Genomic DNA, 15,267 nt, shown 5'->3' on the forward strand with positions numbered 1-15,267 from the left:
CTTGATATGAGAGGTGCAGAGGGGAATGTTAAGCGAAAAGAATAGAAGTATTTCAGAGGATCAGTACTCTCATTTTCAGGTAGTTTAAGCAAAAGAAAGATCGCAAATCTTCCTACGGGAATCTGTCGGGGCCGATGAAAAAGAAGGCAATATTTCTGAGCTAGAATTGCGGTGGTAGGGAACGCTGAGTCGGATAAACTAACGAGAAACGAAGAAATGAAAGTTCATGAATGTTCAAGCTGGAGGGACAAGCAGTGGATTAGATAACAGAGCAATAAGTATTCGAGGATTGGGGGCCGTTGAATATATAGCTATCAGAGCAATGGGGTAAGTGACACAGGTGAATCTCTGAAGAACTCCGGCAACTTAAATGGTCTTTGATTCACTTTTTTGAGATGCAGATCAAAAGAGTGTTTGGGTTCGAAAGTAATACCCAGGTCATTCATGAAGGAAGCCATTACAACGATCTCGTTAAAAATACCGTAGCTCTTAAGACGGACAGCGGACTTTAATCCATTTCCGCCTACCGTACCTATATGGCTACGTCCTACCATTCTGAGTATGTGAGGCTCCTGAAGAAAACCCGCACTCCTTTTTGCTGTCGAATTTCCACAAATTTTGCAATAACTTAATCCACTAATTAGTTTATTATTGAATCCGGACGAAATAAGCCCCGTGACGGAAAGAAACGGCTGCGATTCGGAAATCCAATATGGACGTCTGCTGTCAGTAAATTACTTACAAGTACCTATCATAGAAGTAAACATAAAATTGCATTGAATAGGTTACTTGAACTTACCTTCATCCAAACATCTGATTGCCCTGAAGATTCATCATTTCTATCAAGGTCACTGGTATGACGTGAACAACATTATATTCTAACCTAGTTATCATCCTGAGCAGCCGTACGACAGCGGGTCAATCTGAAGAAACAGTAGATGTATCACTAAAATATATTCCACTGGATTAAAAATACGACCTTTGGAGCAACGCATATAAATATCTTCCAAATCGCAAGCAGAAAATTATCTGGGCGGAAGTAGGTTACGGAAAAATATTAGCACTGTTCCAAAAGTACATTCCTTATTATATAATAACTACGCAGAGCCCATTTCCAGGAATTCTCAGAAATCCTTATTATTGCTGTCATAAACCTGACAAGTGTTTCTCTTGCGTGACTCATCAACACAGACAACGCCCGCTGCCTCGCAGCAAAGAGAGGCATTATTCAATTTCGTTATGTATGCCAGAGTGTTTTTAGATTTAATTATGAAGCTGATACCGAAGAGTCATTTAAATCGCATATCGTTTATCTTTCACCTCACGGGAGTGATGGGAAAATAACATAATTTCTTTGAGAGTCCGAATCAGGAGTACCTACGCGTATCTCACAATTGTCAGATATACATCCAAAAATCCTTAGGAAAAAAACTTGAAACGTTTAATTTCATTCAGGTGTAATTATTAGCTATGCAACTCGTGCGAAACTTTCGCACTCCTCAAGTGCAAGACGAGAGACTCCTGGTCTTGTACCACAGGAGTACCAGAAAATAATTTCAACCGACCTAAATAGCTATAACACTTTGATAAAGACACCTTCATGTTTAGACCCCCCAATGAGAACCAAAGCGAGTATTTGAAACTCTACCTTGAAGTTCCTCGCTGCTCACAACCAACGAAGTCTGCGTTCTAGCTCAGGAAATCTCCGATCAGTAACGTGTCCACACACGGAAGGTTATTAGAACTTGCCTTCACAAATCCAGGTTCCATTGTGAAAACCTGCTCAGTTCTATACGAAACTGCGAAAAAACCGTCGGAAAGGCAAATAATATCTTCACTCTCACCGTTACAGGCTATTCCGCTTCGCCAATATGGGGCATGACGTCACAATAAAAAGAACCAATGCTTGGGCGTTTAGTTCTTGGTATTTTTGATGCTAAAACAATGCATATTAAAAGCTATTCATTAATTTAATTAATTACTATTACATCTTGGCATTTCGAACGTGGCATTCTGAAACCAAACATTACTCGATACAATAAATTTAAACAAAATTCCTCACCGACGCAAATACTCTATTCACACTAATCGATCATTTTTTACGTATGAATCCGGCTAAGCGGTAGTTTTTCTCCAAGGTTGGTTGGCACTCAACGCCTGAAGGCCGATTTTTTTCCTTCGTTTCTCAATGGGTCGCGCTTTCCAGCGAGTGAGCTGGCCGCCGCCCGACTAGGAATAGGTCAGGAATGTCAACGGCCGTGAAAACATTTCGGCCGCCCGCCCGAGTGTCGCTCTGTTGGGCCGCAAACGACGAGGAAAGAAGGGAGGTGGGTCCCCGAAAAGTGGCCATTTTTTTCTCTCTTCTTCCCCGCACCGTCCCTCTCCGCTCAAACAGTGGCCCGTCGGTGCCCCAAGAGGACGAGGAAGGACAGCCATGAGCGCGTAACACCGTGTCACTTAGCATTCAATGGCAGACCTCTTATCGGACAACTTCGATCATACTCTAGGATTTTAAAAAGTCAAAGAGAGAGATGCTACTTCGCATTAGTCAGGCCACACCTGGAATATGCAGCGAGCACATGGGATCCGGCGCGGAAAGATTTCATTCGTGAACTTAATAAAATACAGTGCGATTCGTCAAAAACTGCTACTGGCGCACAGAAAGCGTTCCACAGGTGTTAAGCGAATTGGGTTGGCAGCCGCTAGAGACTCGGAGAGAAACATACATAGGAAATATTTGTGACAGAGTCATGAAGAAGCTAGGATTCGTCAAGCGTGTTGTGGGAAGATTGTAAATGTAATTTAGAGGTGCTATTTCGTACTCGTCTAGCCACATTTTAAAAACGCAGCGAGCATATGGGATCTGGCGAAGAAAGACTTAATTCGTGATATTAATAAAATACATAGGAAAGCTGCACGGTTTTCCAAAAATTCAGAGGCGTAACTAGGACTATGCTTTGGGGGAGGGAGTGGGGTAGCCTGGGGTGGCGATACCCCACCCCCGTTGGGAAACATTTTTGAAAAATAACATGCCTGGGAATACATTTCACATCATTTTCGCACTAAAAAATTAACTTTTCGCAGATGCAGTTATTAAACGTCAACACTAGACAATAGTTTAAAATAATCTTTTATATCCCTGAGGCTTTGGTGGGGGGGGGATCTATCTCCCTCATCTCCCCCATAGTTACGCCACTGCAAAGACATATAGGTACATGGATACAGAAAGCGTTACACAAATGTTAAGTGAACTAGGGTGGGAGCCGCTAGAGATTCAGAGGCTGCACGCTAGAATTAAATTGCTTGTGAAATTAAGGATAGATATCTTTTAGAGCGACAAGGAGAACATCATATTAGGACCTCGCGATGTTTCCAAGTCCACCAGAAACGATGAATCAAAAGAAATATTTGGCGGAAGGGACAGGTGCTTATTCGTTTTTCCCCGTACGGCAAACGACTTTGTTAGAGCATTTCCTTCTTCTTTGCATACGGCTGGTGTCCTAAAAACCCCCCACCACACACCCACTGAGGCGGCTTGGGGGTAGTATGTAAATGTAATGTAAATACATACACGCCTTCATGCACATTATCATTCAGAAAGCTATAGAGAAAAATCAACCCAAACCAATAACGCCACAACGTTTGTATTTTAACATGAGGATCCCATTCATAACATTTATAAACTTCAGTCGGGTTTGCAGGCGGATCAGGCGCTCAAATAGACTGTGATCATGTACTAAGAAGCCTTGGGCTCTGTTGAATATCTTTCCAGTTTAGTGAGATAAACATGAAAGATCTGATGTAAGAGTTTATGACTTCATTTGAAATAAAATAATTTTAGATCCAACATCGACTGTATTGAAATAGATGGGGAAAGAATTATTTTAAAAATAGGTATCTGAATAAAATAAATAGAAGCAGGCGAAATGTAGTGGAATGAAATCCTGCAAGTATTAAAAGAAAATAGACATGGCACTTTTCCACAGGTTTATTTAAAGTACGACGCTTTTCAACCATTAGGTCATTACCATTGTACTTCATAATGACCAAACGGTGTAAACGCGTCGTACTTTAAATAAACCTGTGGAAAAGTGCTATCTCTATTTGCTTTTAATACTTATAGGTATCTGCCATAAGAGTTATATATACAGATTCACCACAAGTGATGAAGATAAAGATTAACAAGTCATTCATTTTTTCTCAGTGCAAAAAAATGATCTGACTGAATAAAAAACGTAAATTTTGTTCACTCCACCCATCTCTAGTTCCTCTTGAGTTTTTGTTTGTGTGAGCAGTTTTGGTCGCGCGTCACATCTTCAGAATGACGCACTTCTATATCACATAATAATTAGAGGGATACATTACCGGAAGCAGTTACGTAGCATGTACGTATTCTCAAGAACGTAACTCAACGCCTCGCTTCCTTTGTCGCCGTTGGTGACCGCGTGGGACGGAGATACGGACGATGATATCTCCCGAGTTCACACTCTTTTTAAGACTTCACGCCGACGCATTGGTTATATCTGACATTTCCGCCTCAGTTCCTAGCAACATAGAGCTCATCACTTCATACCGTGAACCACAAAATTCGAGCCTTAAAGTGGCTGGATTATCTTAGAACAATCAAAAGTTGGTGGATTCAGGTCTGACTTGGTGGAAATGTTCTGTACTCATGAAAGAATCGACAGGTATTAGTTCCCACTTTCAGATCACTGGGTGACGAAACGCGTTGGGTATCTTCACAAAAAGTTTTATAAAAGTATTTTGTAGCGGCCGATACGTGATGGAACTCAATTATGGCAGAAAAGTAATTAAAATATTAAAATTCTAATGAACATTAAAATTTCAATTGTCAATACATATATAAATTATTGAGAGGAATTGGCAAACTTTAATTACAATTCTGGATGGAGAGTCCAATGGAAATAAGTATGCTTGTCCCTGCAATATGAATTTATAACATTATCAATAGTCAACAATTGGTTAGACGCAGACCTCCACACAATACCCTTTATCGGCTAATCTTTGCACACCTGCGAATTTCTTCCGTTTCACATCCTTCTTCACCTGTTCCATATATTTCGTTCGAGGTCTTCCTTTCCCGTTCTTCCCATCCACTTGTCACTCGACGATTGTCTTCATCAAATTGATGCATCATTCAAACGAAGATCTTAAATTACAGTCACTCTCAGATCATCATCACTGGTCAACAATCCTAAGATTGGTTTGACGCAGCTCTCCACTCAATTCTCCTATCAGCTAATCTTTTCACTCCTACGTATTTCTCCTCTTTCACATCCTTCTCTACCTGTTCCATATATTTTATTTGAAGCATTCCTTTTCCGTTCTTGCCATCTACTTGCCCCTAGACCAGTGGCGTAGCTAGGAATTTCGTTCGGGGTGGGGGGGGGGAGTCCAAAACCAGGAGGGGGATGAAAACAGGGTACTAAGCAATGGGTTTTAAACTAATTTTAACACTTTTCATATTAGAAAAAACTTCATTTGTTAAAGAAATATTTTGTAAATCTATGATTTTTCAATATTTTGTCTTCTTTTATGACGGAAAATACTTGCGTTTTTATATTTCGGGGGAAAAAAGACTTCGATAAATTTCTATGCAGAACTTCGTTAGAACATATAATTAGTGTTTGTTATCGCAGGGTCCCCAATCTAACTGTAGCATAAAATTAACGGTGTTTTTTTCCAGGTGTTCACGGTATAAATTTCGTATGTTGATAAGCATTTTTAGGCACAGAAATGTTGATCACGTAACAACCACCAGTCGCCCGTGAACTAAAGGCTTAACAAACGCGGCAGGTGCTTTGAATGCAAACGCAGCAATGAAAGTGAAAAAAAAAATTCTGCAAAAATACAAGTTAACGGCTGGTGTTAAAACACCCCCAGCAAAACGCCTATTGGTGGGGCTCAAAGGGTAGTAAATAGATGAAGAAATGCGAGTGATTATTAAGGGATCGGACAACACAATGGAGGTTTATAGAGTCTATGCTGATGATTAAAAAAATGAATAAAAACCGTATTCGCGAAAGGAACATTACGCAATTTTCACGGAGAGGAAAAAGTTTTCATCGGCCGATATGACAAAATACTGAACCCTGAGATTGCTCAGTTGTGCGAAGAAAAAAATAAGCATATCAGAGATACGAAGTTTGTATGCATTTCTCAGACATCGAAAGAAACATCACCCATTTTGTGTGTAGAGCTTATGCACAGACGACTCAGAGGATGTGTAACTCTGAGTCAACTTTGATTTGACATCAATTTCAACATTCGATTGCTAAAAACGTCGGAAAGCAGCCCGATGATGTGCCTTCATTTAATTTTAATAATAATTTTTATGATACAGCAAAAAATTTATGGAAGTAGCGTCAAAATTAAATACATATTCTGGCAGTTATAAATAATTTCCATTTTCTTAGAAAACTACTACCGTAAGAGCCTTTAACGATAGCGGATATTCAAACGCAATTTTCCGAAATTATGCCTCGCAAATAATATTTTTTTGTCCGAGAGTAGATGAAATACAGTTAGGGGATGTAATTTTGAATTTTTTATGAAAATGGCATAATCATCAGACATTTAGATTGGTTTTGCACAGCTCTCTTCTCAATTCTGCCATCGGCGAATCTTTTAGCACCTACATAATTATTATGCTTTACCTCCTTCGTCACCTGCTCTATGAATCTCATCTGCAGCCTACCGCAAACATTCCTCACTTCCATCTATCCATTAACGATCGATTTCATCAGACTAACGCGGAAAATGGTATATGTCACGTTGTTGAAAATTGGGTGTTTAGTTTTTTGCTGACGTAAGTAAAATAAGATCTGCCGCCAATATAAGAACTGAGATTATGCGGTACTATGAATCGTTGTACTTTTTTCTCTGTTTGTATATTTTTTTGAACATCATTTTACAAGTCTATTTCGTTTTTTTTTTTAATTTTTAACTCCATGGGTTTTATCTAAGTTTAAAAACAAATGAATGCAGCACAGACCAATGAAAAGTTCGCACATAAATGAGTCGGTCGTCAATTGTGAAACGAGGCATAGACTCAGAGGGTGTCTAAATCAAATTTCTGTTGATATGTATTCAAATATTACTTGTGTAGGAAGGAATGAAACTATGAATGATGAAGATAAAGCCTGAATCACACGATCTTTTTTTTTCGTCGCGAAAAGTCATCACTCGAGCGATTATTTTTCTGAATCACACGGTCACTCCCGCCGTCGCTTTTCGCATCATTTCCGATATCACTGCTCGTTGTCATAGGACTCGCATATCGGAAATATATAGCGTGTTTATGTTTACCTATGTCGTTCCCACGATTGTCAAACGTTGCGCTGCAATCACTGGGAATGCGTTCTGATTGGCTGATATGGTGTTTCAGTGACGGTTTCAGCGACCAGACGAGTGATGAAAAAAGTGATGGGAATCCCATCATTGGAGTGAGTGCGAAAAACAATTGCCGGCGACGATCATTAGCGAGTGATCACTCGATTGATCGCTGGAGTGATCATTCGGAAATGACGAAAAAAATGATTGTGTGATTTAGGCTTTAAAATGGATCTATCCAGTAAGTAATTAGGATGTGCCAAGAAGAGTGGGAGAAAAGAGAGGTCTTGTAAAAACCTTAATGAAATATGGGACAACTTAGTCTGCCATAATATGAGGCATGACGAAAAAAATTGTAGAAGGACAGATAGACGGGAAGAAGGGCAAGGGACGGCCGAGAATGTGGCTCCAATCAATCTTGGGATAGTTGGCTAATGATGATGACGATTATGCTGTTTTCGCTTACTATTACTGCCTATCATGCATGTCCGTCTGGCTATTGATTGAACGAGGAGTTCAAAACTGTTTCTACACATAAATATCTTGTATGGCATATCTTGCCTACAGTTATCAGAAATTATATCCTTAAAACCTTCTTTCCACGATATAAGGATGGGTCGAAATTGAAAAGAAGACTTCGTTGACTTCCGCTGATTCATTTCCTTGGTAGGACATGTGTCGATGGAGGTCATTAGCAAGTACTTGATGATGACCTCTATGGATCGAAACATTTTCGAATATCAACTTCCATATAGTTGAGCGTGATACCATTGAACGGATCAGGATGGGATATTAACCAGTGACGTGAAATATTTATTACACTACCATTGGCCTGCGGTCTAGGAGACCGCATTAATCGACTATTCATAAAATGTTGCGACGGCATTTTTATTGCTTAAGTTTATGTTTCTTTATCTTCTAAAATATTCTAAACTTTACATTTTATGCGTCACCAATACGAATCAATTTTTCGGTTAAAAAAAGTAATTGAAAACAGGATCCAAAAACTGATATCAATCACACTTGAGTTATTGTTATCGTTTTTAAGCGTCAATATCTCGCCATTATTCGTAAAACCCGCCTTAAATATCAAAGAAAGATGGCTAACTAATAGGAAACAATTGAATTTATCTCGTCTATTCCTTTTCTTGATGCATTCTGCAGGCGTTACGTGAGGTCTCTCAGACCGCTGATCGAATTGATTTGTAAATTTACAGAATTAAATGATAAAAACGTATAATTTTAATATTTTTATATGCTTATTATACAAAAATTTGAAGCTAACGATGATACTTAAAACTTACTTTCAGATACTTAATAACGGCGAATTTTAAAATATTCATAATTTTAAAAACACAGAGGTCTCTCAGACAGCACGTCACCGTTTAAGGGTTTAGGATTGTAAAAGAGAAGACTGAATGAAAAGGTCAGCGGCTAGAAGAGCGGAATAGGGTCGTTTCCTATTATTTTTTTATTGCCTAAATCGAAAGATTATTACTCCTGGAGTACGTATTTCACGCTTTTAGATTTTTAAATGACGATATCTATTTTTCGCGATTAAATGAAAAGTGAAAATTTTCAAGCGCGCGAAAACGCGACGGGTAAGGAAATCTCTCCGTGTGACGTATTTCTGGTTCCCCCTCCTGCCTTGTGAGGTGACCTTGATCGAGGCTCTGAGCGCTGATAGGACGCAGGATGCTAGCGGGTAGCTGAGTACCCTGCTAGCAGATAGCGCTTGGCTTAAAAAAGGTTTATTAATACCTTATCAAACGCAGGAAAGTTTCCGACCTTAGCAAGTTTTAATAGGTGATTATTAAGACATGTTTCCCTGAGCTCTGCGCCTCATGCAGGCATTGGTAATCTCAGACGATGTGTAACTCCTATCTTCTCCGATAGAAACTAGGTCCCTGTGACGTCACGTGAAGTGGCATCGCATGGGCGCCAATCTGGCCTTTTTCAAATGAGGGTAAAATTTACCATTGCCATTCGTCTAAACCGGTATTTCTAAAACGAAATAATTTGTTTATTATGAATACACTAGTGGTGGGTAACAAATCGTAATCAATGCCTTTCGGTTTCTTTGATGAAGGAAACTACCCTATTAAGAACTTCGTCAAACCAATCCTAAGATTGTTGTCGCATAATGATGATGATGCCAAATAAGTTACAAATAACGGGTTAGTAAGGATTGTAATAGAGGAGGAATGAAAAGGATAGCGATCAGGAAAGCGGAATGGAGAGCTCCGTCAAACGTTAGATATCAGGACTCGTGATGATGATGAAAGAATAAAATTGTTATTATTATTGTTTTTCTCGCGACACACAGTGGGCTAGAATCGAAAAATGCTGGCCAAAACCTCAAAATCGATTTTTTTAGCAAGGAAGTAGAAACTTCGCATACATATTCTCAAATAAATTTTGCATAGCTTGCCAGACTATTCCTTTCCTGTGTCTTCAGGTTAACAATATATTTGAGGCCAAAGTTGAACAAATTTAGCGAAAAACGACCATCCTCGACTTTCTCTGAAAAATGCAACTTTATCCTCGTTCGGTGGTTTCATTAATAGTTTTATTTACAAAACTGTTCTACCATCTTAATTTACAACCCTTCACCTTCCATTTTAAGGGTTTTCATAGACTTTGTTCCATCCTTAACCGAAGATATATAACAAAATGGCGGAGCCTGCTTTCAACCAATTTTTTGACATACTTAAGCGTAGAAAATAAAAGTAGATCCTTCCGGCGACTTCCGCCAAGTTACTTATACCACGTCGTTCTATGAAGCTTCTACATTGTGAATCTAAAGTAAAACCTTGCACCAGCTTGCAACCCCGAATTTTATTTCGTTTTTTCGAGCGTGCGGTCGACCCCGGTTCTGGCCGGCGGAGGCTGAGAGAGAGTACGGCGACGTGGTAACCGTGTGGATCCGATTATGGCCACATTCACTTTTATACATGGATAATAGTTTTAAAAAGTGATAGAAAAGAATCGCCAGAAATTTAAATTTACGAATATTCGCGACGTCCTTAACAGATAAAATGGCGACACCCAACAGGCGAGTGTGGAATGGGCGCGCAGCGGTCAGGGTACTCACTTCTCTCCGAGTCACGTCCCTTCGCACCCACACGTCTTCGGTGCTGTCGTAATCCAGCGTGGACGTGGACGACGCCTGCGACTTCATCTCGATGAGCGACGTGTCCACGAAGCGGCGATCATGGTGCGGGATGAAAGGGAGCAGGGACGAAGCCAGGGAGGGCACCCCACCGGTGATTCCAACGATCGCATCGACCGCGCTGCCGCCACCTCCGCTGTGGTGTCTCCGAGGGGTCGCCGGGTTATTTCCCGGCGATGCCAGCGCGATGGTGCCGCCGCTGTGGTGCCTGGCCCTTCCCCTGCCCACCACCACGGGGGTCAGCTTCGAGGAGGACCCGTCTGTCGACTGAGAAGACGACGAGGAGGTGAGGGAAGAGACGGAGCCGGCAGAGGTCGTGGTCGCTGACGCCGCTTTGGGCAAGTGAGCTTCTTCCTCTTCCGCGGCAGCGTCGCCCTGGGAACTGGGGACCACCTCTTGGACGCTCTCGATAACAATGGGGGCGGCGGCAGGGGGCGGGGGGGGCACCACACTGAGTTTCGGGGCAGTGACGACACTCGGCCTGCCGTGTGGGATTTGCGGCGCACCCTTGTTTGGGACGGTGTTTTCGTGAGGGTCGTCATCGTCCTCTTCCGGAACTTCGGGGCACCTAGACAGTTTCCTCCGCCTGTCTAGGGGGAGGATCCGTTCAAGGGCACCTCCTCCTCCCCCACCAGCCCCCATGTGCGACAGCCCTTCACCGATCCTCCCGCCGCCGTTGTAGTCATCGAAATCTTCGAATTCGTCCGAGTCCGTGTCCTCGCCTTCCTCGACCGGACGGATCATGACCTTTTCCGGACTGACGAAGCGCCTGCCGGCATCGTGCCCGTTCTTTCCCATCGCGGGCCTGAAGTCTTTCTTGACCAGCTGACCGGAGTGAATGTTGTCCAGCACTCCGTCCAGCCAGATCTTCTTCACGTCGTTCAGTTGCAGGTCGTTGTCTTCCTCGTCGTCGTCGTCGCTGTTTGTGTGTTCGTCCCCCAAGTCGTCGAGGGCGGAGAGCGAACCGATGCTGGAGGTGGTCACCGTCCTGTCGCGGCCTCCGGGAACGCCCCCAACCTTGACCCCGCCCCCCTCCTCCTTCCCGGGGGTCACCGCTTCTTCCTGACCCACCTCCATAACCAACTCGGATTCCCCGACGACAACACCACGAGATTCTAAACCTCCGAGCCGAAAACCTACCGGTCACGTCACTCAATGCACACACTTCCTCAGAGAACCTTCTTCGAGATATTAGGGCGATGCGATCCACGAGCATATAAAATCACAATTAAAAAAAACACTAGCGTTTCAAGAGCTTGAAAGGCTAGTCCTCACGCTCACTTATGAGTCCTGATTGTGTAGGGATGGACTCCCACGCCCTCTGGGGATGCAGGGGCGCAGCGAATCACGATTATAACAAAAAAAAAGAACGTCGTCGAGCGCTAAAACAGCCTCAACTCTCTCGCGCGCTCACTCTTGGTGAGAATGGACTCAAGGACTCGTGCCAAAGTCGTCCCGTGTCTTCTTGGCCGGGCGGCTAGTATGCTGCTGTTGCGATGGCGAAATGCGTGGACGCGAAGAAGGCAGAGGGGGTTGAAGGAGGGGGGGAAGGATTCGATAAGGGGAGTGAGTGGGTCCACTCCCCAAAGGACAGCTCGCTCGATGGAAAAATTGGGAAACGATTGTCTTCTCCGCGCACGCGATCGCAAGAGGAGGAAGAGCGACCGACGAGTGCAAAGCTATCCGCGCCGCTTCGGTGCCGCGAGTTCCGACCGCGTTTGTGCTCTATGAGCGAAGGAATGAGAGCTGGAGGGAGGGAGGGGGGAAACGGTGTGATAAGACGCCCAGAGTGAAAGTGTCGCCGAGCAGGGTGGCCAACACAACACTACCACCACTGAGAATTTTCACACACACAAATCTTCTTCACAAGTGCGATGAGGTATTCATCCATCAAAAAACATCACAAGGCACTTTGGAAAAATCAGTATTACACAGAGAGATCACCACTTTAAAAATAAGCCTTGATTATGACTAATCGATCCTTTTTGTCACTTATACTATGTATTCCAAAATTGAATATACTGCACTTAAGCACACACAAACACTTCCAGTAGGAAATATTCCTAATTCGTCGAATAAAAAATACTGTAAGACAATCACAGTAGCTGATGAACAATTCCTTTAATGACCATAGACACAACTAACACCAGAGTTTGTCACTAAAAAATTTCCCACTCGCTAATCCCAAAGGTTTGAATGATTGGCTAATTGGACACGCGTGTGAGACGACGCTGCGGAATTCAAAAAAAGAAACGGTAGGAATATCCGCGGCGGAATATTTGCGAGGAAAAATATATCAGGGTGTCTCCAGTTTGAGCCAGCGGCGATGATGCGAAATACGTTAATGATCGAAGCGGAGATGATGAGCTTAAAGGACGCCAAGTTTCTGCCGGGTCTCAAGTAAAGCTACGGATCTAATGAGGAGAGGAGGGGACGCGAATTGGGTGCGCAAATGACTCGCAGTGGACGGTGTAGGAAGTGAAGTAGACGGAGCGGGACGAGGTCGAGAGAAAAAAAAAGAATAACGCGTGGAAGACCGAAGCGCGACACTACGCATTTATGAAAAATGCGAAAAGAGAGAGACGCCTCACGCGACTCTTTTGTTTCTTCTTTTCATTCCAATTTCTCAACTTCTCTCCGCCCGTCAAGCGGCTTCGAAGGTTTCAATGATTTATTATAGTTCGTAATGGAGGTAGTACGTAATGACACAAAATAGAATGGGTAAAAAAAAGACGCTTAAGAAGCTCACGGTCCAAACAGGTTATAACAACGTGTCTCTTCAATTATTAAAAAAAATAAAAGCCTCGAAGCTTGCCTCGCGGAGTCTCAATCGGAGAGAGAAAGATTATTGGAGCCCGAAGTTTTCACGACACGCCTTGAAAAACCACTTTCGTAGGTAAGGTTTCATCGAATGTGATGGAGGAAGGAAAAGCCTTCAGAGAGAACAGGTCTCGAGCCAACGAGATCAACTCCAACGGATGGGTTGTTCGCGCTAATTCGTTCTCTCCGGGTAATACAGGAAAGCTTCCAATGGAAAGAGCCTGCTTACGCTTAGGGAGGAAATGGCGGGTAGATATGGGAGCAGATAAAAAGGAGGACTTCCGATTGATGAGAGATACAAGCGCGCAGGGCGAAACGGAAAGGCGAGAGCTTTTTACCCAAAGCGGAGCTACTGCTGATAGACCACACAAACAGCACGCTTGGTTGCGGGAAAAAATATCCCGGGAAAGAGTATTATGGCTTTTCAACGAGCCCTCCTGAATCAAGTTATCGCTCTCGTCGTATTTACGCGGCGGCGTAAACTTCGCAACGGATGATCGCGGGGTTCAAACGACCACTAGAAGGAGCATCTCGCTCGGAGCGGTAAATTGCGAGACCTCTCCGCACTGAGATAGAATTGAAAAAATCCGACGGCGCAGTGCAACGTTGAAATGATGACAATGAGAGCGCCGAGAACTGTTTACACAAGTCTGTGAAAAAGAATTTTTCCTCCGCAAAAGAATTCTCTCTCCAGTTTTTTTTTCGTTGCCGGCGGCCACGTGACGTTTCCTCTCCAGGAAATGTTGAAATGGGAGACAATGAACGCTCACTCAACACGACGCTTTAAAACAGAAGTGACATAATGGAGCAAAAGTCGTCTGCTTTCCTCCGAAACACGTCCCCAGGTCACTCTTTTGCGACGAAAAGAGTTGGGTGCGTATCTTCCCGTTGCGACGGCAAAAAATGTATCTAAAAAATAATGACAGAATTTCCGGAAGGACAGACAGGGCTTCCACTTCCCTTTTGTTCCGCAAATAATACAGGAAGGAAAAAATTAACGGACGCCAACGATGTCCGAGGATACTCAGTTTAACGCGGTAGTCCGCGAATTTTCAGTACTTTCCTTCAGTGTACCAAAACTGATTTCATTTAGGGGCAATGAAGATACGAAAAAGGTACACTACTCTCCCCCCAACTTCCCTTCCTGTTAATCGCCTTCTATCTTCTGAGCGCCACGGAGCGGAACGCGAGTGAAAGTTTGCCACGAACAGCTGACCGGGCGTCAACACGCGGTCGTGGATTACGAAGCCGAGCGCCACAACAAAGCACAGCGGCCCAACGCGACGTTCTTCTGTTCTCTTCTCTCCGATAGCAGGCGTGAGTGCGCGGACAGTTTGACGCTCGTGACACGCTAACAGTATTTTAGCGCGATAGATTTTTCACAGAAATAATCAAACGATACGCAGGAAAAATTGACTGATAAGTCACCTAGTTAACTTTCGTGGCCGATTTTAGGGCGAAATAAACACACCACCACCTTGGGATACAGAAAAGGAAAGCTGGTACGAATAAAAAAAAAACAGGAATCAGAACTGGCTTTTCTGATTCGGACGTGCCTCTAGAGAGCCTTCAAAGATTACGCCGGGGAATATCGCGGAAGAAACGAAAGTTTTCTCAGCGCGGATGGAAGCAAAAGCTACGAGAACTGGAGCAATAAAACAGCAGTGGAACCAATTCGAAAGAAAGAAAAACACACTCGAGAGGGAACGTCGAGGTGACAAACGAATTGATTTGATGAAAATACTAGCTGAAAATACGATATTTAACGTTCGCCGAAATCCTTAATATATTCAGCAATTATTAACAGAATTCATTCAATGCAAATACTACTTGATAAAGGATGAATTGGATAAAAATCACTTGAATTTTCCGCTTTTACATTGGTTTGGTGGAATTTTCCTGGAAAATAATATGATTCTGTG

General features: G+C 42.9%; 1 protein-coding gene across 4 annotated transcripts in view; it reads right to left on the reverse strand.

The window, feature by feature from the left end:
- LOC124163225 overlaps window positions 1–15,267 on the reverse strand; it is a 794,093-nt gene that overhangs the window by 607,454 nt on the left and 171,372 nt on the right. Inside the window, exon 1 of one of the 4 annotated variants that reach the window (XM_046539973.1) lies at window positions 10,448–14,791. The exons of the other annotated variants lie outside the window; for them this stretch is intronic. Coding sequence (XP_046395929.1) covers window positions 10,448–11,602 — 1,155 coding nt within the window. The 5' untranslated portion in view covers window positions 11,603–14,791. Of the gene's footprint in view, window positions 1–10,447; window positions 14,792–15,267 lie in introns of those variants that run through there. 4 annotated transcript variants of the gene reach the window in all.

The sequence above is a fragment of the Ischnura elegans genome, chromosome 8 (genome assembly GCF_921293095.1).
Source record: "Ischnura elegans chromosome 8, ioIscEleg1.1, whole genome shotgun sequence".
Lineage (NCBI taxonomy): Eukaryota > Metazoa > Arthropoda > Insecta > Odonata > Coenagrionidae > Ischnura > Ischnura elegans.